This window comes from Lathamus discolor, chromosome 7 (assembly GCF_037157495.1).
Source record: "Lathamus discolor isolate bLatDis1 chromosome 7, bLatDis1.hap1, whole genome shotgun sequence".
Classification (NCBI taxonomy): domain Eukaryota; kingdom Metazoa; phylum Chordata; class Aves; order Psittaciformes; family Psittacidae; genus Lathamus; species Lathamus discolor.
In genome coordinates, this window is record NC_088890.1 from 3,936,305 (window position 1) to 3,964,139 (window position 27,835).

General features: G+C 56.0%; 3 protein-coding genes across 9 annotated transcripts in view; 1 reads left to right on the top strand and 2 right to left on the bottom strand.

The window, feature by feature from the left end:
• DAG1 (dystroglycan 1) overlaps nt 1-17,419 on the bottom strand; it is a 52,494-nt gene extending 35,075 nt beyond the window's left edge. For 2 of the 6 annotated variants that reach the window (XM_065687685.1, XM_065687686.1), the window contains exons 1-3: nt 17,269-17,395; nt 4,248-4,297; nt 4,043-4,147 (exon numbers count right to left, since the gene is read on the bottom strand). The gene's annotated coding sequence lies outside the window, so the exon portion shown is untranslated. The other 4 variants (XM_065687688.1, XM_065687689.1, XM_065687693.1 and 1 more) reach the window with 4 other exon arrangements.
• Nucleotides 17,420-17,735: 316 nt separating this feature from the next.
• Nucleotides 17,736-22,265, top strand: MST1 (macrophage stimulating 1). Of its 2 annotated transcripts, none has more exons than XM_065687756.1 (18): nt 17,736-17,881; nt 18,222-18,363; nt 18,483-18,595; nt 18,680-18,794; nt 19,020-19,156; nt 19,228-19,348; nt 19,457-19,575; nt 19,667-19,832; nt 19,927-20,057; nt 20,128-20,230; nt 20,360-20,496; nt 20,619-20,654; nt 20,737-20,848; nt 20,916-20,993; nt 21,059-21,205; nt 21,282-21,388; nt 21,810-21,949; nt 22,028-22,265. In XM_065687756.1, exons 1-18 carry the CDS (start codon nt 17,833-17,835, stop codon nt 22,187-22,189), a joined length of 2,115 nt encoding a protein of 704 aa, XP_065543828.1. In that variant the 5' UTR covers nt 17,736-17,832; the 3' UTR covers nt 22,190-22,265. The 2 variants fall into 2 exon arrangements, with proteins under 2 accessions (XP_065543828.1, XP_065543829.1); XM_065687757.1 differs by having other exon boundaries at nt 19,670-19,832.
• APEH (acylaminoacyl-peptide hydrolase) lies at nt 22,255-27,824 on the bottom strand. The gene is made up of 22 exons (XM_065687755.1): nt 27,699-27,824; nt 27,489-27,597; nt 27,279-27,405; nt 27,105-27,186; nt 26,913-26,988; nt 26,643-26,785; nt 26,137-26,277; nt 25,973-26,064; nt 25,823-25,863; nt 25,637-25,758; nt 24,999-25,059; nt 24,813-24,907; nt 24,679-24,730; nt 24,520-24,608; nt 23,841-23,982; nt 23,643-23,720; nt 23,491-23,571; nt 23,325-23,413; nt 23,007-23,197; nt 22,826-22,928; nt 22,647-22,753; nt 22,255-22,556 (listed from the first exon to the last, which is right to left on the bottom strand). The coding sequence occupies exons 1-22, from the start codon at nt 27,726-27,728 to the stop codon at nt 22,448-22,450; spliced, it is 2,160 nt and encodes a 719-aa protein (XP_065543827.1). The 5' UTR covers nt 27,729-27,824; the 3' UTR covers nt 22,255-22,447.
• Between the last annotated feature and the right edge of the window lie 11 nt (nt 27,825-27,835).

Genomic DNA, 27,835 nt, shown 5'->3' on the forward strand with positions numbered 1-27,835 from the left:
CCTTCCAGGTCTGGAAGCTGAAAGAGATAAGGTGGTTATAGACACTCTTGACCAACCCTTCTGGCTTCCTCTTCCGCAAGAGAATATTCTGTTGATAAAAACATAGGTACATTTTAACAAATGAGAGGTCCCCAGTTTTGAGGAAACCAGGAGGATGGAAAAGCCAGGGAGAAGCCAACACAGCAAATGTGGGAAAACATAGACTGGTTTGGGCTGTCAGGGACCTTAAAGCTCATCCAGTTCCAACCCCCTGCCATGGGCAGGGACAGCTTCCACTAGAGCAGCTTGCTCCAAGCCCCGTCCAACCTGGCCTTGAACACTGCCAGGGATGGGGCAGCCACAGCTCCTCTGGGCACCCTGTGCCAGCGCCTCAGCACTCTTGCAGGGAAGAACTATCTCCAATCTGCTCGGGGTGCACAAGGAGGATGGGTGTGTGGTGGGATGCTCATTCCCCAAGGTCACCCTGAGCAGCGGGAGGAGAGCCCTAGCAGCAAGGGCCTGCGATCGGCTGTTTTACGGGCAGCCAGGCTGCTCATCCTGGGAAAGGAGGAGTGAGTGCTTTGGCCGAGGGGCTGAATTCCTCTGGCAACACAAAGAGCAAGTCCACAGCGGCACCTGTCCCAGGATAAGGGACCCATGCCAGCTGGGAAGGAGGTCTGGTCTCAGACCCCAGGCAGCCCCCCACTCGAGGACCCTCAGTGGATTCCTTATGCTGGGGGCTCAGGGCAGAGCCCTCCTGGCACATTGGCTCTCACAGCCTGCCGGCACCAGCTTAAGGATGCAGCGTGCCAGGGAAGAAGCTGTCCAAAAGACCTATGGAAATGTTTGGAAGAGATGAAAATAGGGTTTGGGAAATGAACACTGACCAGCCATACGACTTTTCCAGGGATATTTTAAGCATCAGTATAGTTGCATTCCAGTCCCTGAGTATATTTTCTATAAATATTTTAAGTCGCTTAGTTTCAAGATTTATTGTATTAGTCAAGTGCAGTGCAATGCTTCAAAGTCTAGACCTACAGGCTGCCAGCCAAATTTGCTGCCAGTTTTTGAACTGTTCTGTGTTACCTTGGGTATAACATAGGATCATCTTTGAGGGGTTTTCAGGTGCTCTTCTGCACGCTTGTATTCTGTGTTATAACATTAGGTCTCCACTGATACATCAAGCCCTGTGGATTAACACATCTTTATTCACAAACCAACAACAGTCAGTTTATTTTCAAATCTAGGGTTTTTTTTCCTTTTAACAGGCCAATAAGCAAAAGAAAACACACCAGTAATCCTGCATGCAAAGTAACTCTCCAGAACTAGGTATTTTTGTCAGTGACAAAGCCACAGTACATACAACTGGCAGCAATTCCTGGGAGCTCCATCTGAGCAGAACACGAGGCTGCCAGAAAACAAGGGCTGCACGTAACAAGCCAACTAAACTATGGACATGCCAAAGCTCCCCGAAGACACAGCAAAGCAGCATGCAGGGGGAAAACAGATCATCCTGCACCCTAACCTGGGTACCCTGCCTGCAACTAGCTCTAGACCTGTATGCTTCTTCAACATGCTGCATTCACAGAGATATATAACCCTCTGCAAAGGGTTATATATCAGGCAAATAGGAAAATGCAGACAGTTGTGGTTTTGGAAGGTCCAAAGGACCAGCAAACAGAAGGGTACGGCTAAAGGCAAGATCCTGCACCCCAGCTCTGCCACTCCAAACTTGCAGTCCATCAGGAATACGGATTCTTGTGCACCAGAGATACCAACAAAACACAGCTTAACATTCACAGAGCACGGATTTCCACCAGTGCTTTACAGTACACAAATATTAATATTCACAAATAAATCCAAACCTGCTTAATCCAAAGAACGCATATCTGTGGCCAAGCATGTGTTTTCTTTGGAGAACAGACCAGACACTCCAAGCCTAGTTGCCTTACCTATGTTTGAAAGCCAGATTTAAGTCAACTGAACAGATAACCAAGCTGAAACATCAATCCTCACCACAAACCTTTCTGGTTTTGAAGCTCTTAGTTGCTACAGAAAGGGGGAAAACACCCTGAAGGTACTGCACTCATCTCTACCAGCCAGACGGGGAGATGGCATGCCTGGTGGAGCAGGTAGCTGCCTGCCAGCGTTCCTCTGAGTTATCAGCTACATCAGGTTAGAGGTGCTCTGTGACCATTCAGCAGGAATGGGGCTAGATGACCCCTCTCTTATCTCCTTTCCCATCCTTAACAGCTCAAGCTGTAAATTCTTCAGTGACAGACCTGCTGGCCATGGCTAGCTGCAACTTTCACAGGGAGCCACAGCAGCACTTCCAACCACCCCAGCATAAGGATGCTGGGTAAACCTAAAAACTATGGAAAATGTGAATAAATGCATACAGCCTGCACCTAAGAAACAACTGGACACACGTAGAGGAATAGAGACTGAAATGATGTGTTTTTGGTGTAGGATACCCAAAAAGTGTCACATAATGGTAGGGGAGCTTTAGGGTGTGGGGACTTGCAAAGCCACCTGTACCAAGATAACTGTAACACTGATATAAGGTTGAGATAGCCTAAGTAACAGGATCAGATTTGGGTAGGGATGCAGCAGAGTTGAAACCGATGGGCAAAAAGTAATAAGAGGGTTGTTATTTGAGAGTCTGGGCACAGAAAGAGAGGGAGGGATGGGGCAATGAAGAGATGGGTCCTGAAATAGAGAAAAAAATGGAAAATAGGTATAATATCAAGAACAAAGGAGGGTCAAACTCCTTTTGGTAGGAGTAGGAGCACCTAGGGACAGCCACAACCCCAGTGTGCAGATGAACCCCCCCGAAGGTGCCAGGGAACCCCCCTGGACAACCTGCTGGTCTCTCTACCCAGCCTATATACAAGACATTTGCTGTGAGCAGGGCAAACCGGGACGAACTCACACCCTAACATGAAGTGGCATGGGCAGGAAGGGTGACAGATTTGCAATTCAAGAGTACTGTGATTTGTCAGATTTAGCAGTAATAATAACTAGCTTTAGGACTGTAAGCGTGCAAAATGCTCTAAAATTAATATCAGTGGTGTTTATTAGTGAATCAATTAAATAGTCAATAACTCGACTAGGTTCTCGGCAGAGCACTGCTTCATGAATTCTTCATGCGCTGCGAGACCCCTGCCCGCAGTCCTGCGTTCAGCTCTGAGGCCCCAAACACAAGAGGGATATAGAGCTGTTGGAGAGAGTCCAGATGAGGCCAAGAAGATGTTCTGAGGGCTGGAGCAGCTCTGCCCTGGGGTCAGACTGAGAGAGATGGAGAAGAGAAGGCTCCAGGGAGACCTTAGAGCAGCTTCCAACCTAAAGGGGCCAAGAAGAAAGTTGGAGGGAGACTTTTTATGAGGGCATGTAGGGATAGGACAAAGGTGAACAGCTTTAAATTGACAGAGGGGAGACGGAGATTAAATATAAAATAGATTAGATATAAGGCAGAAGCTCTTCCCTGTGAGGATGCTGAGGTGCTGGCCCAGGGTGCCCAGAGAAGCTGTGGCTGCCCCATCCCTGGCAGTGTTCAAGACCAGGTTGGACACAGGGGCTTGGAGCAACATGCTGTAGTGGAAGGTGTCCCTGCCCGTGGCAGGGGTTGGAACTGGATGAGCTTTAAGGTCCATTCCAACCCAAACCAGTTGTGATTCTATGATAATTGTAGTCTCTCAAATCAGCTGTGTCTCCAGCCTGCAGCCCAAAGGGTTGGATCAAACCAGACTCTCAGCCCCAGGGTTTGGGCTAGCTGCTATCTACGTATCTCAGTTAAGCAGAGGAGCTTGGTTAAGCCTGCGTGGGCAGATGCAACCTGGGCTGCTTGTGTTACACGTTTGTGCAATGCCCGACACAAAGAGGCTGTGACCCACCACACCACAGGCCGCAGTTTTAATAGCTTCTAATAATAAACCAGGATAAAGAGCTTCAAAGTTTTAAGTAGCTGTGTAAAGCACACCTGCAATTAGAGAGACACTCCTCCACTACAACACATCAGCAAGACCAGAGAGCAGGCCACAGGGCCCACTTCGGGTCCTCCTACCTTTCGAGCAGGGCTGACCTAAATCTTCCCTCTCTCAGACTCAGGTGGCAAGAGGAAAATGAGCCGATCTCATTAATTTCACCTCCCGCTGCCTGGTGAACTTCTCTGCAACGAAAAACATGATTCAAAGCTATGCCAGTGACCTGGCGACTTGAATCTTGTCTGGAGCAGGAGGCAGCAAACATCCTGCTGCAGCATCACTCACCTAATGGCCAAGCTCTGCTCTGGCTCCCCAGAGTTCCTCAAGTCATTCACCTGGGGATTTATTTAAAATGCAGTTAGAACACCCAGCAAGGGAACAGTTTCTCTGCAGAGCGCTTTATGCAGTAGAAGGGCACATCGCCCATCATCAGCTGATGGCTCAGCAAAGACTCTTCCAATATGCAGGAGACCCCGAGACCAGAACACCTCCAGCTCCTCCCTTCATCTTCCTCAGAGCCTCACTGGCACCAAACACACCAGGGCACCCAGTTTTCCCATGATTTCCAGAGTTTGAGTTTATTTTTTAATCCAATAGCAACAGTAGAAGACTATCAAAAACCCCCACACTGGCCTGAGCAGCTTCGGAGTCTAAAATAAACATGCCAAGCCCTATTTGCGATGGAGTAAAAATAGCTTGTTTCTCATCCCTTCCCAGGACCTCTGCTTCGAACACAAAAGCTTTACAGGTTAACTATGAGAATACCGCACGTGGAAGGAACACCTTGACTTGAGCTTTGCACTGTTTGGAAGAGTTCAGAAACCCACCTTGGCCCCACAGCAAAGGCACGCACCCTCAAAGCTCATGTCCCGCCCCGGGCTAAAGGCCAGGCACTGCCGATTCCCTTTAATAGAAGCTACTGTCCTCCTAGAAGAAAATAAACCCAACACGTCACTGGAATTACATCTTGTGCTCTTTCTTGGCTGGATACTTTTTAAATGACACTTATTCCAAAGAGTGTTAACTATAAAATCTAGTGCAAAGCTGTGCTGCAGCCAGACGGGCTCCCCAGGAAGCAAGCGAGCACAATCAGTGTCTGCATCAAAAGGAGAAGAGAGACCGTAACCGGTTTGGCTCACCGTAAGAGCATCACTTCACAACAAGTTCTGATAAATTAACTTTTTTCCAGGGCCTAAATGTACCTCACCTGGCACCTGTGATGCTCAGGCCTGAAGAGAACAGAAAAAACAGACCTAGGAGAGCAGCACCGCAGGAAAGCCATCATGAAGCTAGGTTTGATCATTACATCATTTCTAACGACAGATCAGCCAGACCCACAGACACCAACCTATTTATGACTCAGCCTTAAAAAGGGGCCAGAGGAGACTCTGCAGTGCATCTGAAACCTGCTGGTATTTATACACGCACTGAAAGGCACCCGGGGAAAAGCACCCCAGCCCCACGAGCCAAGCGCGCAGGAGCCACCGGCCCCGGGAGCCTGCCCACAAGTGACCAGCTGCCGGCACATCTCCCTACAAGGCAGTGCTGGCCGTGGAACACGCAGCCATCCATCTGCTGCCTGCCTGCCTCACCTCACCGCAGCCACAGTGCTCCAGCCCACCCCAGGCAGCACAAGGCAGGCACTGGTTCTGCGGCACCCCTGGTAAACACCGTGCCCTGGCACTGGCTTCGCTTTCGCCATTAGAATTCATCTCCAGAAACCTGGGTTCCAATTGAGTCGGCATAAATTAAGCAGCAATTTGGGGCTTTGGGTGAGATGCAGCAGCATCTCAGAAGAGCTCTTAGCACAGCCACGCTCATTTTAAGTGACAGGAACAAGAAAAACAAATTTGCTTGCTAAATACACATTTAGTTGAGCTGGTTGTATTGAAAAGCTCAACATTTCTGGTTTAGACTGTGTCCTTAAACACATCCACATCAGGTCAAAGGCCAGCATCTAGCAACAGCTGTTACACAAGTCCCAAAGGTTTACAACTCTTGACTAAAGTCAATCTTGCACATTGTCTTGAGTCAAAGGCTTCAAGAGATGGGAAAGCCAGTCATTTTCTTTCCATTAAGCACCCTAGTAAATAAATAAGAGAAAAATGCACCTTTTCCAGGTTTTACTTTGTTGGCTTCCTCTTCCTCCTCTTGTTATATGCAGACTTTCACCATTCAGTGTCAAAACCATCTCAGAGAACAAGGAGAGAGATCTAGAAGTTTCCAGCTCTCTTGTCCCACCTGCCTACAAACTACTCTTAAGAGTCACCTCACCAGATGCTCCAAGGTAAAAAAATCACAGCTTGTCATATTTACATTAATGTTTTGTGTTAGCTGTTACATAAATACTGCTGCTTTTAAAGGAGGCTCCTCTGGAGTCCCCTGCTCTCCTCACCTGCCATCACTTCCCATTCTTTTACCTTATTCCATAAGCGCAGGACTCCTGGAAAGAAGTTTTCTTCTTGTCAGGTAGGCACTGGTATAACAGCCCGGCCACCAAACAAGCACCAGATAACTGAGACGCCAGTGATCCCACCCTGTGTGCACAGCCCAGGATTTCAGCTCATACTTCCACCCTCCCATGCATACGTAACAGCAACAGTCCCATTCCTGATGTGAGGCGATGCAGTGCATCATGCTTCCTTCCTACTCCAGTGCACTTTTCCTCCTATTCAGTGGCCTACAGAGATCTCAGGAGATCACGCAACGCCAGCAGCACTCATTCTCCCATGTTGGCAAAGGAGCTGGAAACTCAAGGTTTTTTAGAGAAAGGAATGGCTGAACCTTCTTCTCAACTCTTCTTCACATGGCATATGTGCCCTGGCCTGCTTGAAGATCCATAGCAGCATCGTGGCCAGCTTCACAGTCATTTTAAGCTGGTGTTCTTTGTATAGGAAGCATTTCCACCTCTCTCATCCCACTCCTCTCTCCTGTTTGTGGTGGTACAAGTGTTACAACCACAGAGAAATGGATGAGGGAAACTGATACACTAAAGAAACCCAGCAAGAGATAAAACAAGAGATCAGCTTCCATCTGGCTCAGTTTCCTGGCTGCATGCAGGGTCTACAAGACCACTTCTCTTTTTCCCCTGCACCAGCACAAGTGAAAGGCCGGACCTCTTGGGCCAGCAGCAGCAACTCAAACCAATTGAGAAGCTAAGCATGCCAAGTTTGGACCCTGTAAAACCGTGCCATGCAAGAGCACTGCACAAAGGCACATAAGAAAACCCAAGTAATTCCAAAAGAGAAAAAAAAATTAAACTAGTTTCAGCTGGACATCTCCCATTCATTTCCCACTATTGTCCTAAGGAGCATCCATGCAGCACATACTGACAGCAAGGGCCTCCACCCACAGCCAGCTGCATCCTTGGTAGCAGGCAGAGCAAATCCCTTGCAGTAGAAGTCTCCGACTGGATCTATCCCACATTAACAGTCCTCCTGAGCACTTACGGGCAAACTGCAGCAAGCAGGCAAGCAACCCACCACAGGTTTGCTCTCGGGCACTAAGGCACTTTAAAAGACATCTAAAAATACATTAAATGCTTTTCTCATGTGACTTTTCTATGCAAGGGACTGCTCTAAAGCCTGCCAACAGCAAATGGAACAAGACAGTGCTGCAAGACCTCCTTCCTGCACCTCCACATCATCAGCTTGTTGAGAGTCCAGCAGACCAGCCTATGGAAAACCTGGAGCATTATGCAGCCTGCTCAGCAGCATCAGCTACTGCTGTAGTACCGTTTTCCCCAAAGGGCTGTACTTCCATTCAGGCTCACGACCCAGACAGGGAGCTGCACTGTTTTGCCTTGTTTCTGCTCCAGAAAGATCTTTAACTAGTTACACCCAGAACAGTTCAAATGTATGCTCCTCCCAACAAAGCGTAAAGAAGAAAAATAACTTCCCGGCTGTGCTGACACAGGTAATTCCTCTCCATTGAGGAGAGGCAAGGTAAATAGGACAACTGTTTGCCTTTCAAAGTGCTTTGTAAGTCAGCTCAGCTGGCTGCTACCACAAAGCCCAAGCGGGACAACACTGGCCACTTCAATAACTCCAGCTGATCCTCAAGCCTGTCTCCTTAGAGTAGATTCACATCACCAAGATTCCCATCAAGACTCTTCCTTCACTCCCAGTGGGAAGCAGCCAGCTTTTCTGATCTTTTGAGATGCAGACCCATGTGCATACTGTACCCGCCTGGGTCTGCCTCAGACCAGAGCAGACACTGACATGCTAGGGAACGAAAGGTGTCTGCTCCCGGATCAGTTCAAGCTGCAGAGCTGAGCCGAGCCATCTGCTTCTACAGATACTGAGGGTGGCTCTTCCTCACTCCCAGCCAGACACCTTGCCATGTGCCCCTTGGCTCCTTGTTTCAGCTGACCTTTTCCAGTTGGCACAGCCCAGAACTGCTGGTTGCAAACAGGGCTTAGAGTCAGCTATGCAGAATTCACCAAGAATCGTCATCTTAAGTCACTGCTTAAAGAATCATCCCACCCCGAAACACTTGCATCAGGAGTCGGCTTAACCAGCCTGAATTCCCATATATGACCAGAAAACAGGACTTCAGCATGTGAAGCACTCTTTCCCGGGCTGGAGTGACCAAGCCACAGACTACACCAGTCCAAAAGACACTCACAGGGAAGAGCTCTGCACCCAACCTTGTGCTCTGCGATCTCCTCATGCTGGCAGTGGACTGCTTTTCCAGCAGGATCTGAGCTGAACAGGTACACACGGCCAGGGCACCAAGGGCAGAACTGCTCCTATTTGCAGTGCCTTGGTTTCATTTCAACTTCAGGAAAAATCAAATCCCAAATCTGCCTTCTCTGTTTTCTGCTTTTCGTTATGGAACAGAGGAGAAGGCTGCCTCAAACCATCTCCTGAAGCACCATATCAAGGCAGAGGTTTTTAACCAGCGTGTGAACAGACTGTCATAAATCCATAGAAGGTGCAAAAAGGCTTACCTGAAGTCAGCAGGATTAAGCTTGCTATACAAAGTTATGCACCTCCAGGGAAGCTTTAGGAGTCCGCAATTCAGGGAAGAAAAAAAGGCTGGAGGCAGCTGAGCCGGGTCACAGCACCAGGCTGCAGCGCAGAGGTCTGCAGGAAACAGCTTCTTCCTGTGACGGCAGGACAACACCACAGCCCCTCTTCTCTGGGGACATCCACTGTCAGGCCAGGCTGAGCTCACACAGCACAGTCTGCACATCAGAAGTCACTGAGGGGCTGTAAGCGATACATGGCCCTACCTGTCCCTCAGGTCCTGGCTCCAGCCAGAGCTGCTGGGCACGGGGAAGGCAGGAGGCAAGGGCAAGCAGCACTTCCATTGCTTCCAGTTGACCCAATGACTAGGATGCTTCAGGAGCACAGCTGGCTTTGGTGTAGCAGCACAGAACCAGTGCGGTGGGGAAAAGGAAGAGGAGGGTGGGGATTCCAGTTTTCAGGAAAACAGGGCAAGCAGTTTTGATGCCAGCACTATGGTACCAGTGCTGGGACACTGGTTTGAGGGAAGGGCGGTGGCTGGACCACATCACAGGTCTGGAGAACTGCTTCTAGACTCCAGGAGCTCATCCACTTCTGACTGAGGCTTCTAAGCAAACCTTCTCACACCTAGATTAGCCACGGTAAGCACGGAATACTTCTCTCTGCCACACTCAGCAGACAGAATCATACACAACTTTTATCCCGGCTTATCACCATTATGACACTGGGGAATACCACTGCCTTTGCAAGACTTTAAGTCCACAATATACAATGTCACATTGTTTCCTGTAGCAAATGAAGCTCTTTTTTGTGTAAGCTTCAATCACAAAGTTTCCTAGAGGCTATAAAGCCCCACTGTTTTACTTTCCTTACAGCTCACTAACCACAACCTCATGGGGATCTGCCATTACAACAGGTTGCTTTAGCTTCCTCCGCAATGAAGGAGATTTGTGTTTACTCTCTGAAGACCAAACTTCTCACCTCCCTTACCTGATACTCAAATAAAATCTTATTCTAAGATATGATCAAGTGTTTGCCGAAAGAGCCACCAGCACAAGGCTGCTGGCACATGGGTAAACATAAAGCACCAGCTTCACAAACACCAGTGGAGGCACAAAATTCTCCATGCAGAGGACACAAAGTTTCACATTTTGGCCAAATACCTCACTCTGGGGGAGCCAAATCTATACCCTGTGAACACACACTGTGCCATGGCACAGACCTTTATGTTAAGTTCCATGAGATCATTAGTCCAAATCACTTCTGCATTACTGCCACCAACAAAATCATTAGTGCCCAGCCTGAAAAACACCTGATCTAACCTGGACACTAATTAAATTAAGGTTTATTCCCCTATTCCTGATGCTTCATTCCACACAGGACGGACAGATCTGCGTTCTGACCATATTCCAACACTTGCAGGACCACTTACGCACCCCATAAAACAGCTATTCCACTGTTGCATGTAAAGCATACGCTTTCAATGAACTCAAAGCAAGAATTAATTATATCAATGATACAAGTTTTTTGTGCCTGTTGTTGCCACTACTGCCAAAATCAGACTTTCCAACATGTCTTAAGACATGTGCTACTGTACAGTGTGCAAGAAAAAGGAAAGATGCTGAGGAATTTGGGGAGCAGATAGGCAAAGGGGTTTCAAACTTCAGGCAAAATACTAGAGGAAGGTTCTCCCTTTGAACCAGTGCAGTCGCACCCCTGTCTCCAGCCAGTCTTCACGCTGTGTCTGTAGAAGTCTAATTTTTAGAGAAAGAGAGGCACAGCTACACTGATTCGGTGCAGCTTTCTGACAGGATCATGCAAAGTTTAATTTGGAGAAGGCTTTAGAATAACCACCTTTTATTCTCTAATGGAGGCCCCAGGCACTATCATAAAAATTCCACTAGAAATATTTCCTTTGGGGTGGGAAAACACCATGCATGGCACATCATGCAGGAATCGGCTCCTACAGCACACAGAGCTCACGCTCCACAGGTGTCAAGACCTAGCTAGAAAGTCTGAGGACCACTAACAGGGAATCATCACAACCCTAGTGTCAAAATCATCATGGCAGATTTTCCACAACTCCGTCTGTAGATGACTGCAAGACCATTTCATTAGAAGAATTCCTTCCTTTGGGAAAGGAAAGTTCTCGTCCTCAGAGAAAGCTGATCTAGAGAGATCTTTTCCTTAGAGGAAAAAGCAAGCCCCAAAGCACTCAGTATCAGCACATACTCATCTTGTTCTGCCTCCTGGCTCTAAATGCCTCTTGCTACCCACCCAGAAGCCCATACCTGTGTAAGGTCTTCCCATTAGAATCCCAGGGGCCACAAAGATAACAAAAGATCTCACCTTATACATTGCTTCAGCAGTAAGTAGAGAAGGCCAGATGAAAACTTCCTTGCTGCAGAAGACACTCTCAGCTATAAACCAGCACTGAAGGGCTGCAGATGAGTTTATAGGAGAGGCACTGAAGCCATACTGGAAAAACTCAGCAACTACTTCTGATTAAATATTAAATATTCTGATTAAAGTAGCATTTGAACAGCATCCTGGACTGCTGACTAACTGAGCACTAGAGACAGGGATCATTTTTATCGACCACTCCTGGTCCCTTTGCCAGTCCCAGAGAAGCCACACACATCTAACGAAATCCTTTTGTGGCCTCACAGGAGCTCTGGGAAGAGACGCATTTCCCAAAGAGCTTGAAGGAGTCCACTTAGGCTCTGACCTAGCACATGAAAGAAAGAAGCCTATGTGACAAGCAGCAAGCAGCGCTACCCGCAAGGGAGCAACAGCACAGACAGCCCCCACATCGCGAACTGAAGTTGTGACAGTGGCACGAGGCTTTCAGGTTACCTGCCGTAATTCAACAGTCAAGTGAAAAAGCGCTGCTTCAAACCCTCTCCTGGCTTCTTCTTACTCGGGCTCATCCAAAAATCAATCCGCCTTTGGGACCAATATAAAAATGATTGGTAGCTGCTACTGGAAACTCTCATCAAAATTACTGAATGCTAATCCCCACCCTTAAGGAACACACTTCACAGAAGATTAAGCTTTCTGAAGTCTAAATGTACAATCTAGATCAAAAAAAGAAAAGACCCAGTGTGAATTCATGGCCTATATGCATTCAGCACTCTCGTGACCTGTAACTATGCTAGAGTAAACTGAAACCTCTCCGTAATCACTTTTTCACCCCCTAAGGAGGGAGAGGAGGAATGCCGCTCATCAGGTCCTTACCAAGGAGCATTTGCATTGCAGGAAGAGGCTTCTAAGCCAGTTTGTTGGAAAGCTCAGAGGAGCCAGAATCCAAAATATTTCTGAAGCTGCCCATGTAACCCTCTATGAATCGAGTCCTTCTCAGAAGTATAAAATACACACTGTACCCTTATTTAGGGTTGCAATAACAGCAAATGCCATAGCCGAGTACTGTGGTGAGACCAGAACACAAGAAAAGGGGAAGAAAGCAGACCTCAACAGCAAAAACTTTCATTCAAATATATCTTTACAGGTTAGGTGAGGCTAGGAGGCTGTTTTTCTAAAGAAAAACCCAAGCCAAAACTGAACACTGTCCACCTGCAGGGCTGGGATAAGTTCTACGCTCTTTCCAAGCCCTATCAGCATGTGAAGGTCTGCCAGAGACAGTGTACTTTGAATCCAACCAAGAATTACTCCACAGACCTAGAGAACACCCGCAGGACAGTGAAACCTGGGGGACAGCTCAACCCTGAAAAAGCAGATATCCATTACGGCTAGGAGCACCACTCCAAGAAAAGGCTTTGCCACTACAACGGTTCCCTGCCTTCAACTCCCCTCCTGACCACTTCGCAAAGCCAGTGAAGAATGGGTCTAGCTGAACAAACCCAACAGCATTATGCCAAGTTAGCAAAGCCAGTTGACCAGTGCAGCAGCCCAGCACCACAGCTGGTATGTGGGAGGAAGCACAGCTGAAAGCGGGCAAAGGGCCCTTTTAAAGAGCATCAAACCATGAGGCTGGCTGAGGCAACCACTTGTCCTGAGCTAACCCACTACTTTCCAGCATGGGGACCATGATCACTGCTTCCTCCTCTACCTCTTCTCCACACCGGGCCTCGCTTCCTCTCCACCTACACTGCTGGAGTGCTGACAAGTTGCTTCTGGTTGGGGCTCCTACCATGGACAATCCAGGTTAGTAAGTCACAGAAAGCTAACCCAGGAAAAAAGATCAGCTCAAATGCAAACACCACAACTGCATGTCTGGAGGTTGGACCTCTCCTCTCTGAGAGCAGCAAACCATACACCAGCTCAGCCATCCCACACAACGTCACCCTCTGTGGCTCACCCCAGGACTGCCACAGTGGCATCAGCATTGGGACTGACATGGCCCGGCAGTGACATAGCCCATGGGGCCACATGGCAGAAAACCATTTCTGTTAAGGTTTTGGGGGGCTGTTGTGAGCTCTCCACAGTTAGACATATCCAAGGCCCACTGTCAGGAGCTGTGGTAGCCCGGCAGCCCTCCCTGGCTCTCATATCCCAGCACACTGCCCAGGGATGGGACCCTAGATGTGGAAGAGGAGAGGCTGCTATCAGCAGACACTCCAGGGAACTTCCTAGTGTACATCAAGCCTGGCTCCCAAAAACCAGCACTGCCAGTCTGAGGTGACCTTGAGCAGGACATGGCATCCAGGAAAACGGGGTGCATTCCTAGGGTGCCTTACATTGCTTTCACCCCAGCTAATCCCTCGGGCAAAAGCTACCATCAGGCAAGAAGCTCCAGCTTTAGTTCAGGCTATGTTTCCAAGACACATTTGCTGACCCAAGTAGATCGCTGGCAACAGAAGAGGGAGGCCCCCATTGCGTCCCCATACCCTTACCAAAGGCGTGCCCCACTCGCCTTGTCCCCTCTCCTCCTCATCAGACACCAAGAACAGTTCACAACACACACAACAGCCAAGGATCTTTCTGCTGGTCCCTGGGGACATCGGCTGACAGGCCCAGCAGGCACCCACAAGAAGAAGGGAACTAGCCTGCCTGGCCAGGGAACTTGGGCCATCTCCTTTGGACAGTGCTCCACCAGCAGATCAGCTCAGATGGTCATACAAAATGCAGTGACAAAGAAAATGGTAACACCAAATACATACAACCATCTTCCTCACTGGCAAGCTAACACTTTATCCCAGAAGAGCTGAACCATAAACAGTTTAAGCCAATGAATAAGTGCAGGGATACACACACACACACAGAAAAAGACACTGGATTAGAAAGTGCACCTACCTAGTATATTCACACAGGTTAATGTATTAACTTCCCATCCAGCAGCACCTTAGTAGTTTGCTCAAACTTACTCTCACAGAACGAGTCCTAAAAGCACAAGTTCTTCAGGCTGATCTTTTATGTTTCACTGCTTAAGCATGGTCAGAGTCCTCTGCGAATCGGGTTTAAGGTACAGAGCTCTCCAGACTGCACAAACATCCTAAGAACAAACATTTTCAGCATACCAAAAGCTCAGATACACTAGGTTAATCCAACTGTGTTTATTTGTATTTCACCCAAATCACTGCTGAAGTACTCTGAGCTCAAGGAGTGACAGCCCCTCACTGATTCAGCAAGAGACCAGAAGTAATTGGTAGACAGTCCACAAGCACCACAAAGAATGCCTGAGGCATTTATTTACATGACCCCTGTTTGCCCAAGGAGAATTCAGAGTCTGCATTTTCCCCTCACTCAAATTAATCATTACTAGAATAAATCCTCTGCAATATTCCTCAGCTAACAGGAGTAAAAGCATAAACCATCCAAAATCATCCCCACCACAAAACTTTACAGATAGCTGTCACTGCCAAAACAAGACAGTTTTACTCCCAACAGTTGGACTTCCTCCCCACACTGGCACAACTTCTCTCATTATCCCTCCCTCCAAGGGACATGGAAAAGACAAGGAGACACCATTCCTATTGTTGAAAAACAGCACTCCTGCCAGGGCAGAACCATCGCATCTTCTGTGCCAGGCTGACAACAGGCTGCATCTCACACCTCTGCGTGGGCACTGAAGCTTTAAAACTCCCACAGGACCTGGCTTCTGCAACCACACGGTCCTCTCCTCCATCAAGAGCTGAGCAGGGCCACTGCTCTTTAGTGCAAAGCACCTCTCAGGCTTGCCAGCCGGTGTGCTCGCACAGCCAGGACACAGCAGCACTCCCTTAGACCTTACCCCTCACTGCCAGAGCACAGCTCTGCCGACAAGACACAATGTGAGAATTCCTCCAGACCAGCCGTCCGTGGAAGACAAGTTATGGTCAGAACTTCGAGCCAATTCTACCCACGTGCTTTGCGGCTGAAACTGGCAAAAGGTCTCGCTCTATCTGTCACGCATCCTCCTTCACTTCTTGTAGCAGCGAGCCCAGCACACCAGGCAGTGGGAGATGAGAAAGAAGTGGGTAAGCAGTGCTGGAGCTAGCAGTGAGCACCAGCCGTTTCTAAAAGCAGAGAAGTGGTCAGGGTTAACAAATCTCATACAAAACCTACAGGTACACAGCAAGGTGCAGAACACCTCTATTGATATCCACCTCTCTAGGCCCAAAATCAATAATTAAGCAGAATTCACTACTCAGTTTACACAATTCCTTAAAGAAATGGGTATTTCTAAGCTAACATGTGCTGTCAACATTTTCTCATTATTCAACAATTTGTGCCAGCTCCCAAAGAACTGAGAGCAAACTCCTGCAGCAAGAAGACAGCGCAACCTGGAATCAGCCAGGCTTTGCTGATTACTCCTCTGAGTAAACAGTGGTGTTTCCAGCACTTCAGCTTGCTCTCAAGCTTCTCTCATTGGCACACTACCCTATATTTAGGATAGAAGAGTGCAATGACAAGCACTGGCAAGAATGAATAAGTGGTCTACGATGCTCACTACAGTGGCAGAGACTCTGTGAAGAAATTTACGGGTTAGGAACTCCTAAAGTGAGGAATGAAATCTATAAAGCTAAAGATGGGAGAAAAAGCATTTCACATAAACAGTTAAATAACAAATTTTGTGAAGAACAGTATTCCCAAAGCAAAATACACTAGTGGTCTATCACGTCATGGCAGCGGGCAGTGGGAAGAAGACCCTGCCTGGAGGGACTGAGAGAAGACAGGCAAATGCTTGCTCTTTTTACACAGAAACAGGATTTTAATCTCATTTTCGATACAGGTGAACAACATAAGTGCCATTTTCCCAAGCTGGGAAGCCAAAGCTCCAGGCCCTCAGGGAATAAGGGCAAACCCTGCTGCCCTCTCATGTCCCCCTCTCCTGGGCAGCAGAGACCCAGTGACACACTAAAAGCACACGGGAGGTTTTCGAACTTCAAACCTGGGACAAAATTTGCTAAACTCACTGGAGATCCGTGCAAGCTGCTTCAGAGCCTGTTGCTTCTGAGGAGCCTGGGAGGCCTCGGGGAGCATCCCACATTTACACCTCTCGGAACTCTTTACTCGCATGTACACACCCTCACCTCCCAAGCTTGACTGTAGGTCTGTCGCGCCTGGAGCAGCCCTCGCCGAGAGCCGAAGGTCAGCCCTGGGAGCCGGCGGGACCCCGCAAAGCGCCCGGCAAGTCCGGCCGGTGCGGACGCGGAGCCGAGAGTCCCGGCACCACTGCATGGGGAGCGCGCCCAGAGACACAACGAGACCCATCGGTTCCTGGGCACTCACCGGGGCCCGGCCGGTCCCGGTGAGCAGGAAGAGCCGCCGGGCGGGCTCCTGCAGACCCGCGGGGCAGAGCGCAGGAGCACACACGGGCTCCGGCACCACGGCGCGTCCAGGGACCGACCGACTGCCGCCAGCCGCAGCACACCCCAGCCGCTCCTACCGCCCTACCGGCGGCGGCAGCGGAGCCCCACGCCTCGCCCGGCACAGTCCAACCCGGCCCGGCCGCCCAGTGCCCCGGCCCGGGCCCGCTCCGCCTCCCCCCCGCCGGCAGAGCCGGCCTCCGGCGGGCTCCCCCGGGCGCGGAGGCCACCCAGGCCCCGGGGGGTCCCGGACGGCGCCCGAACAGCGGCCCCGGTGGGGCTGGGAGGCGGGAAAGCAGCGAGGAGAAGGAGGGAAGGAAGAGCGGAACGACAGGGTAGCGGCGCCGGGACCGGACCCCGCGCGGCGCCCGGGCCGCCGCCCGCACCGGGCCCCGGCAGGCCGCGGAGGGCGCGCCGGGCCGCGCCGAGCCGCTGCCCGCGCACCGGGAGGCCCGGGCCCGCCGCGCCACTGCTCCCGGCCCCGCACCCAGCCGGCCCGGTAGGCCAAGGGCAGTGCGGCCCGGCAGGTGCCGCCACCGGGCGTAGGCCAGACCCGCGCCCCGACCCCAGCTCCCGCGGACCGCTCACCGTGCGTGGCCGGGCGCGGAGGCCGCTCCCCGGAGGCCGCTCCCCGGAGGCCGCTCCCCGCCGCCTCCCGCCGCCAGCGGCCCCGACGCACCGAGCGGGCGGCGCGGAGCGAGCGCGACCCCGCGCGGGCACGTACCTAGGGGAGGAGCGCGCGGCGCTTAGCAACCGGCGGCACGAGAGCGCCGCGGCCAATCGGTGACCGCTGCCTGCGCACGCCCCGCCCACCTCGAGCCCCGCCCCACCTGGCTTCGCGCGATCCCGCCTTCCCGCGCGCCCTGCAGCCGTCTCCGGCGGAGCCCCGCCCTCCGCAAGACCCGCCCCTTCTGGCGTCGCTCCAAGCCCCGCCCCAATATCGGGCCCCGTCCCTCTCCCGTGCCTTAGGCCACGCCCCCACAGCAGACCCCGCCTCCATCCCGTGTGCCACGCCCCCCTGGCCTTAAGCCCCGCCCCGCGGCCCACGTGCGTTGCCGCCGCGGGCTGACCTCGGCGCCGCCTGGCCCCGTTCCCGCGGGCAAATATTAGCTCGGGGCCGCCCCGGCGCCGCAGCAGCGCGGGGCCGCCGCCATGCAGCCCGTGCTGCGGGTGCTCGCCCTGGCCGCCGCCCTGGCCTCAGGTAGGGACCCGGGCCGGGCGCCGTGGGGCTCCCGTGGTGGCCGAGGGCGTGGGGCAGGGCGGGACCTAGGCAGGACGTGGGGCCGGGATAGGAGCCTTCAGGCCACTGCCCGGGCCTGCGGTGAAGGGGGGCAGCACGAACTAGAGGCCTGCAGCAGGTGCTGTGCAGGGACCCTCCTGCCCCGTGGGACGTGGGTCCGTGGGTCCGTGGTCCTGAGCCCTGAGAGGCAGGACCCCACGCTCCGCAGGACAGAGATCTCCTGCTCGGTGGGGCTGGATGCCGCGCTCGGCAGGGCCTGTATGTCCGCGCTGTCTCTCCGAGTTCTTGCCACCCTCTGCAGGCCACCGTTCCCCCCTCAATGACTTCCAGCGCCTGCGAGCCACCGAGCTGCTGGCAGTGCCTGCAGACCCACCGCTGCTGCCGCCAGAGCAGGGCTCTGAGGAGCAGTGTGCCCGGCGCTGTGCCACCAGCCTGGCCTGCCGGTGAGCGGGACTGGGTCATGACACAGGGGTCACTCCGTGCTCTTTGCTGGGTGCCCACGTGTGTGCCCGTTGGTCCTGCCCCTTACGGGTCCACGCCAGGCTCCCTCTCTGCCTCCCAGGGCTTTCCACCACGACCGGCAGAGCCAGCTGTGCCAGCTGCTGCCCTGGACCCAGCACTCGCCCCACATCCAGCTGCAGAAAAACATCCACTATGACCTGTACCAGAAGAAAGGTGGGCTGGTGCCATGGGTGAGCATGCGGACACCACAGACCGTGCACAGGGCTCCTCACTGCTCCTGTGCTCTGCTTTCCCCAGTCTTCCTGCGGGACTGCATCGTGGCCAATGGCTCCAGTTACCGCGGCACACGGGCCGTGACGGAGAAGGGTCTGCGCTGCCAGCACTGGCAAGCCACAACACCCCATGACCACAGGTGCCTCCATGTCCCCAGCTGCTCCACAGCACCCACCAGTGGCCCCAGGCAGCTTGGGGCAATAGGGAACGGGCTGGGGACAGCATGGTGGCAATAGGGACCGCATGGGGGCAATGGGGACCGTGTAGGTGCAGTGGCACTTCCCAGGGTAGCATAGCATTGGGCTGTGCCCACCCCAGGGGAAGGGGCTCCCTACAGCCCTCCTACCCCCTCTGCTGCCTGCAGGTTCCTACCGTCACCCCACAATGGTCTAGAGGAGAATTACTGCCGCAATCCAGACCGGGACAAGCGGGGCCCGTGGTGTTACACCGTTGACCCCAACATCCGACATCAGAGTTGTGGCATCAAGAAGTGTGAGGATGGTGAGTGCTGCATCCCAGGGGCTCCCTGTGGCCTCTGTCCCCCACACTGAGTGCCCCCTGGCTGTTGGCAGCTGTCTGCATGACCTGCAACGGGGAGGACTACCGCGGCACTGTGGACCACACCGAGTCAGGGACAGAGTGCCAGCGCTGGGACATGCAGCACCCACACAAGCACCCCTACCATCCCCACAAGTACCGGCTCTGGGCAGTGCGCAGCACTGGGCAGCATGCAGCCCCAGCTGTGCCATGTGCTGGGGCTCTGGGACCACCCTCAACCGCTGCTCCCTGTCTCTGCACAAGGTACCCTGACAAGGGGCTGGACGACAACTACTGCCGCAACCCCGACAGCTCGGAACGGCCCTGGTGCTACACCATCGACCCCGAGCGGGAGCGCGAGTACTGCCGCATCCGCCTGTGCAGTACGTCCCTGCCGGTGTCACCGTGCGGCTGGGACTGGGGCTCCCGGTGCCACCCTAACCCTGCCGCTCTGCTCCTCTCCGGCCATGCAAGCAGAGAAACGCCCACGGCCCCTCAACGTCACCACCAGCTGCTTCAGGGGCAAAGGCGAAGGCTACCGGGGACGGGTGAACATCACCGTGTCAGGGATCCCCTGCCAGCGCTGGGACACGCAGGTGCCCCACCGGCACCACTTCACACCCGAGAAATACCCCTGCAAGTAAGGGGGCTGGGGGGATGCACCTGGGGAGGGTGGCTGTGACCAGCACCCCTGGGTGTGCGGTTGGGGGGCACCCATGCAGCCCCTCCATCAGGGACCTGCAAGAGAACTACTGCCGCAACCCTGATGGCTCAGAGGCTCCATGGTGCTTCACTGCCCGCTCCACTGTCCGCATCGCCTTCTGCTTCCACATCCGCCGCTGCCCTGACGAGCTGGGCGCCCAAGGTGAGCCAACCCCAGGCACCCATCCGTGGGGTGCCTGCTGTGGGTGCCAGCCCTCCCTGCCTGTCTGCAGAGTGCTACCATGGCCATGGCGAGCACTACCGCGGTCACGTCAGCAAGACACGAAAAGGCATCACCTGCCAGCCGTGGGCTGCCCAGACACCCCACGTGCCCCAGTGAGTATGCGAGGGAGCACACTGGGGTCAGTGCGTGGGGACAGGGATGGACACAGGGGTGGGGATGGGGATGAGGATGGGTATACGGAGAACAGGATGGTGATGGTGACAGTGACTTGTTCATGGCAGGATCTCACCTCTCACCCACCCTGAAGCACACCTGGAGGAGAACTACTGCCGCAACCCCGATAATGACAGCCATGGCCCCTGGTGCTACACCATGGACCCCCGCACCCCTTTTGACTATTGTGCCATCAAACCCTGCTGTGAGCCCCTATCCGCACCCCTGCAGAGCTAAGGGTGTCCCTGGCCACCCCCTAGGGTGGTTTTGGTGCCGCCAGGATGGCTGGACCCTGCTGTAGTGCCACCCTGTGCTTTCTCTCCACAGCTGGCAGCACAGTGCCCTCTGTCCTGGAGAATGCAGGTTGGGGCCCACAGATGCTGGGTGACTGCCATGGGGCAAGTGCTGGTGGCATGGCCCCATCTGACACCCACTGTGCCCACAGACGCAGTGGCGTTCAAGGAGTGTGGCCAGCGGGATGAGAGGCTGCAGCTGAAAGGGCGCATCGTTGGTGGCCAGCCTGGCAACTCGCCTTGGACTGTCAGCATCCGCAACCGGTGAGTGGCTCCCCAGCTCCCTGCCACGCAGCCAGTGTCCTCCCTGAGCTGACCCCTGTCCCCACAGGGCCGGTGTGCACTTCTGTGGGGGAGCCTTGGTGAAGGAGCAGTGGGTGATCAGCACACGACAGTGCTTCTCCTCCTGGTAAGGCTGAGGCTGGGGTGTGGGGTGATGGGTCCCCCCCATGTCCTCACATCCCCATCCTGCAGTGATGCCGACCTCACGGGCTACGAGGTGCACCTGGGGACGCTCTTCAAGGACCCCAGCCCTGGGGACCCAGACCTGCAGACCATCCCCATCACACGGATCATCTGCGGCCCCTCCGAGTCCCAGCTGGTGATGCTGAAGCTGGCGAGGTGAGCTGCCCCAGTCCCTCTGGTACCCCAAGGCTGGCCGGGCTGGCACCACATCCCACTATTCCTCTCATTGCAGTCCAGCGACTCTGAACAGGCGCGTGGCCCTGATCTGCCTCCCACCTGAGCGCTATATCGTGCCCGCGGGCACCGTCTGCGAGATTGCCGGCTGGGGGGAGACCAGAGGTACCTGCCATGGGCAGCCCCTGAAACAGCATCCCCTGCCCAACACGTCCCCTGCCTATGCTATTCCCCTGCAATGGCATCCCCTGCCGACAGCATCCCAAAGTGGATGACATCCCCCCCCTTAAAGCATCTCCCTTCTGTGGCATTTTCCTGCCTATGCCAGCCCCCTGCCCATGCCAGCCCCCTGCCCACCGCATCATCCCTGTCCACAGTACCCTCCTGCCCACTCCGTTCTCCATCAACAGCAGCCCCTGCCCGTGGTACTCCCTGTGAGGGCACTCCTGCAAACACATGACCTTCTATGTCGTGTGCCCCTGCCATGGTACCTTCCTGCCAGTGCCACCCCTGTGCCATGGCACCCCCCTGCCCGTGCTGTCCCCACTGCCATGGCATCCCCCACTGGTGCCTTCCCTGCCCACAGGCACGGCGGATGGTGGTGTGCTGAACGTGGCGTGGCTGCCGGTGTTGGCCCATGGTGAGTGCAATGCGGCACTGCGCGGACGCGTGAAGGACAGCGAGCTCTGCACAGCCCCGCTGCGTGCCGGCGTGGGGGCCTGCGAGGTGAGCTGGGCCGGGAGTGCTGCCTCGGGGAGTCCAGGGTGCTGGCACCGGGGTGACGCTGCTGTCTGGGTGCCACAGGGAGATTATGGGGGGCCACTGGCTTGCCTCACCGCCGACTGCTGGGTGCTAGAGGGGGTGATCACCCCATCCCGTGTCTGCGCCCGCACTGACCAGCCCGCCCTCTTCATCCGTGTGTCGCTCTACGTTGACTGGATCTACAAGGTGATGAAGATGGGCTGAGCCGGCTCGGCCCAGCCTGGCACAGCCGCCACCACGCAATAAAGGCACAGCCGTGGCCACAGCTGTTAGCACTGCATAGGGTCTGTCATGTTTATTTAAGACCAAACCCCAGCTTGCATCCCATCCTGCCTCCAGCTACACTTGCTTCATCCTTCTCTGGTCATGGCATGGTCCCCAGGACCAGTGGTCATCCTTGGGGCTGGCACAGAGGCAGGGCCACCATGGGTGCTGGGGACTGTGCTGCCCTGTCCTGTCCCGTCAGGGCAACCCCACGTGCTGAAGGAGCCACTGGGCGCAGTTCTTGAAGACATCAGCCTCCATCTCCACTCCGGCTAGTGCATGGCCACCCTGCGGGTACCACAGCAGCCTGCAGGGCGGGATGGAATGGAATAGAGGGGGATGCTCAGCCAGCACCCCAGGGCTCCCTCCCTGCTCCATCCCCCTACTCCCCACTCACCGCACGGGCACCCCCCTGGCCCGCAGCACCCGGTAGAGCTCCAGTGCCTGCGTGGGGCTGACGCGCCGGTCCCGGGCACCCACACACAGCAGCACCGGGGTCTGCACCTGCAGCACACACAGCGGTGGGTGCCTGGCACCCTGTGCCCTGCCCTCCACACCCATCCTGCCCTGCCTTACCCGCGCCGCCTGCGCAATGGGCGAGCGCAGCAGCATGGTGGCCACCTCCTCGGCATGTGGTACCCGCTCGAAGGAGTAGGGCAGCCCCAGGGAGGTGTAGCGCCTGTGGCACAGTGTGCTAGTGAGGTGGGTGCTGTGGGGACCGGGGGTGGCACAGCACGGCACAGGGAGTGACACTCACCAGTCGGGGATGTCGGAGGTCCCAAGCAGCGCAGGCAGGTTGGAAACAGGGCTGCGCAGGGCACAGGCTCGGTAGCGCTTGGGCTCACGGGTGAGGAGGTGGAGGGCGATGAAGGCTCCGTGAGAACCAGCCAGCAGGGCCAGGCGGTGCGGGTCCAGGGGCTCACTGTGCAGCGCCTGCTCCACTGCCAGCTGCACCCATGGGCACCCACCAACAGCATCCCCCCAGCCAAACTCACTATCAGCATCCTCCCAGCAGACCCCACCAGCAGCATCCCCCCATCAGCACCCTCCACCCCTCCATGCCAGCGCCCCTCACCTGGGTGTCTGCCACATCCTGTTCACCCACTCGGGACAGCAGGGAGCTGATGCTGGCCTGGCCGAAGCCCAGGGAGCCACGGTAGTTCACTGGGGAGATGGGGACCATGGGTGCGGTGTCTCCAGGGAAGTGCCGTGGCCACATCCCCAGACTCCCCAGCACTCACCCAGGAGCACGGCAAAGCCCAGCCAGCACAGCGCGGCCATGCCTGGGCGCCAGCGGGCATCGAAGACGGCATGGGGGCCACCTGGGGCCAGTGGGGATGTCACCCAGGTGCCACCAACACCACCAGGGTGTCCCCGCTGCCCCCTCACTCACCGTGGGGGCACACGACGAGGGGGTGCGGTGCCATGCTGTCTGGTGGGCTCAGCAGCAGGGCCTCGAAAGCCTGGGTGCCTGGGACAGGGTCCCGCTCAGAACCCCCCACCCCAGGACCCCTACCCTGGTCCCCCCCATCCCGGGGATCCCTGGCACCCAGGCAGCACCCAGGTACATCAGGGACCCCCGGGCACTCACTGTGCACAGCTGGGCCCTGCCCACTGCAGGGGGGCCGGACCATCAGGGTCTTCCAGGTGACACCGGGCACTATCGGGGTGTCCTCCACCGGCACCCAGCGGAGGGGCAGCTCCTGGCCCGCCGGTGGCAGCACCGCCACTACCTGGGAAACCACAGTGGGTGGCACCGGCACTGGGGCAGCTGTAACAGCCCCCGCTGCAGGCCCAGTGCTCTGGTGCTGCCCTGTGCCATGCACAGATGCGCTATGCCATGCCTAGTCACACAGCTCCGAGCCATGCCGTGCTGCCCTCGGCTGTGCCGTGCTCTACCTGGCTCTGGCACGCAATGTCAAGCTTTGCTATTCCTCGCCACACTGTGCTCTGCAATGCCATGCTGTAGCTGGCTGTGCTTCACCACACTGTGTTTGACTATGCCATGCAAACCTGGGCCATGCCATGCCAAGGCTTTGCAGTGCTATGCTATACTGGATCTGGCTATGCCATGCCATGCTGTATCGTGCAATGCCATTCAGGATCTTCCTGTGCTGTGCCATTCCATGCCATGCTGTGCTGTGTAATACTACGCTGAGCTGTGCTATGCCTGGCCAGGCTTGGCTGTGCCATGCCATGCTATGCCACACTGTACAGAGCCCCAATGCACTTTGCCGTGCCACATCATGCGGTGCCAGGGGTCTGCTCACCAGGCTAGGGGGGTGGTGTGGTGCTGAGCATGTAGCTACCAGCAGGTCCCACTGGAGGGTGAGCAGCTCCCAGCACCCTTCGGGCGACCCTACGGACAGAGATCACGTTAGTGCTTGCAGACGCTCACCTGGGCACTGTGGGCAACCAACGCCACGTACCTGCTGTCAGGTTGGTGACGGTGGCTGCCTCCGTGTCCACCAGCAGCAGGTCCTACGAGGGGCAGAGCACAGGCAGCTGCATCACTGCTGGGCGCAGGGACCGCATCCCCGTCCCCGCAGTCCCTGGGGCTCACGGTGCGGCTGCGCTGCGGGGTGCCCAGCACGGCTCGCTGGCTGTCGGCCGCCCAGCACCGCAGTGGCAGCGCCTCTGTGAACAGCCCTGCGAAGGCTGCAAGCAGGGCAGAGGGATAGTGAGCACAGGCATGGCCACCTGGTGTGGGGGGGGGCTCACACAGCCCTGCCCACCGTGTAACACTCACCCTCTGTGGGCTCCTGCGTCACGTCAAGCACCATCACTGTCTGCCTGGTCTGCCAGGTGAGCTGCAGGGAGCCAGCAGTCAGGGGTAGAATCATAGAATAGTTCGGGTTGGAAAGGACCTGAGGGTCATCCAGTTCCAACCCCCCTGCCATGGGCAGGGACAAGTCACACTAAATCATCCCACCCAAGGCTCTGTCCAACCTGGCCTTGAACACTGCCAGGGATGGAGCATTCACAGCTTCCTTGGGCAACCCATTCCAGTGCCTCACCACCCTAACAGTAAAGAACTTCTTCCTTATATCCAATCTAAACTTCCCCTGTTTCAGTTTGAACCCGTTACCCCTTGTCCTGTCACTACAGTCCCTGATGAAGAGTCCCTCCCCAGCATCCCTATAGGCCCCCTTCAGGTACTGGAAGGCTGCTATGAGGTCCCCACGCAGCCTTCTCTTCTCCAGGCTGAACAGCCCCAACTTCCTCAGCCTGTCTCCATACAGGAGGTGCTCCAGTCCCCTGATCATCCTCGTGGCTTCAACAGCCCCAAGTCCTTCTTATGGACAGTCCCCCACCAGCGAAACCGAGGCATGGGGGCACTGTGAGGGGCTGTGATGCCCAGGCTGGGTACTGCACCGCCATGCTCACCATGCGCAGGCACAGGCACTGCCGATGCGGTCCCCCCACACCACCCTCCAGGTAGAGCAGGCGCTGGCCGTCGGGGCTCAGCCGTGGGGAGAAGGCAGCTCCGTGCTCGGCTGACAGCAGCTCTGTGTGAGACAGGGGGTCAGCACCTCAGGGACACAGGGACCCCCCTGCGGCCCCGGTGCTCACCGCAGCTCCTGCTGCTCAGGTCCAAGTGGAAAATCGCTGACCTGAAGGGGAGGTGTGTGTCAGGATGGAGCCCCATGACCCTGCTGAGCCCCACTGTGCCAGTGCGGCTTGGGCATCCCAGCCTGGCGCTGGGTGTGTGGAGGGACCCACCTCCTGTTAGAGCAGGCGCTCAGCCCCAGGCGGAAGGGCTCGTGCCACCAGCCCACGAACACCACGCCACGGTCACCCGGGGACCACAGGGCCTGTGTGACAGCCAGGCTTGTCCCACAGCCCCAGCCTGGCTCCCCAGGGCTCTCCCTGCGCCCCGTCCTAACCTGGCCAGGGGAGAGGTGCTCTGGGACGCCCTCCAGCACCGAGAGGCTGCTGCTCTCCAGGTCCAGGGTGCAGAGGACGGGCACGCTGCGGGTGCTCAGTGCCTCCCCCCAGTCCTCGTGGTACACGAACTGCTCCTTGTCCTGTGGCAAAGACCCACCAGTCCCACAGCTAGCAGCCCCAGTCATGGAGCTCAGCCTGGCATGCTTGTGGGGTGCATAGCATGCTCATAGGGTACGTGTGATGCTGACGAGACATGGGGATGCTCACAGTGTGCATGGCACACTCACAAGGTGCATACCATGGTCATGGGGTGCATGGCATGCTCATGCTGTGCGCAGCACTCTTACGAGGTGCATGGCACGTTCATGGGGTTCACAGAGTGCTACCGGGGCATGCGCCATGCTCACAGCATGCACGGTGTGCTCACAAGGTGCATGGCATTCTCATCGGGTACATGGCATGCCTACGGGGGACACAGTGTACCCATGGGGTACACAGCACCCACCTCCTCATCCTCCACCTCCTCCGCCGGCCTGGCTGCTCCCGGCACGTCCCAGGCGCAGGGTGCCCGTTGTTTGGGTCGGCTTTTCTCAGCCACATAGAGCAGCCGTGTCTCCGAGTGGGACCAGGCCAGGCAGGCAAAGGGCCCTGGCACAGTAAGAGGGTGCCAAAGACCAGCCTGGCACAGGCACAGCCGGGTACCAGGCAGGCAGAGGCCACTGGCCATGCCACCCTCGCCTGTGCTGTGGGCAGGGCTGTGGGGAAGGGGCCCTACCCTCCGTGTAGACCTCCCCGTGCTTCCCCAGCGCCGTGAGGTCCACGCTGTGGCTGCGCCCACTGCTGCCCCACACCTGAGGGGATGTGGGTCAGCACCAGCACACCAGAACCACAGCACCCACTGCCCCGCGCTGGCCCTGTAGCCACCCCATTGAGCCTGAAGCTGCTGTGACTGGGGCAACCCCATTACCTCTAGCAGCTCATGGCCCTGCCGCGGGCAGCGGCTGAGCACGGCGCGGTGCTGCCCGGTGGGTGAGTCCCGGCTCAGGAGCCTGAGGGTGGGAGGGAAGGATGCTGCAGTGGGCACAGGCCACGCCACAGCACCAGCCCCACTGCCCCATCCCGCAGCCTGCATGTGCCGTACTGGTTGTTGATCTCGGCGCTGAGCGCTGCCCGGCTGACGGTGAGGCCACCATTGCCTGTGCGGTGCAGGCTGTAGTGGCGGCTGAACCGCAGGAGCCGGCGGCGGGGCAGGTCAGGGCGACTGCACTCTGCGGGACGGGACCGTCAGCACCCACCGCACCGCGCCAGGCCCACCGGCCCACAGCACCAGGGCACCGGGCCCGTGACTCACCGGTGTAGAGCTGGAAGCTCTGTGCCCCTGCGGCGGCCCCGAGCGCGGCGCCCGTGACAGCGGGGAACTGGCTGAGGTCCCGGTAGCAGGCGGTGGGGCTGCGGGCAGCCTGGCCGGGGAAGGGGCAGAGCTCACCCCTCTGCCCATGCCCACCCCCCGAATCGGGGCTGTGCCCTCCCGTGCAGCCCCTCCTGAGCTCCCTTTGCCCACCTCTGTGCCCTGCTGGGTCCCGGAGGCCATGGGGCCGTGCTGTGCCGCTGGTGCCGGCCGCTCGGCCGGGGCAGGCTGCCAGGGTGTGCGCAACAGCCTGCAGCGAGGGGCCTGGCAGGTGCCAGCCGTGCCCGGGC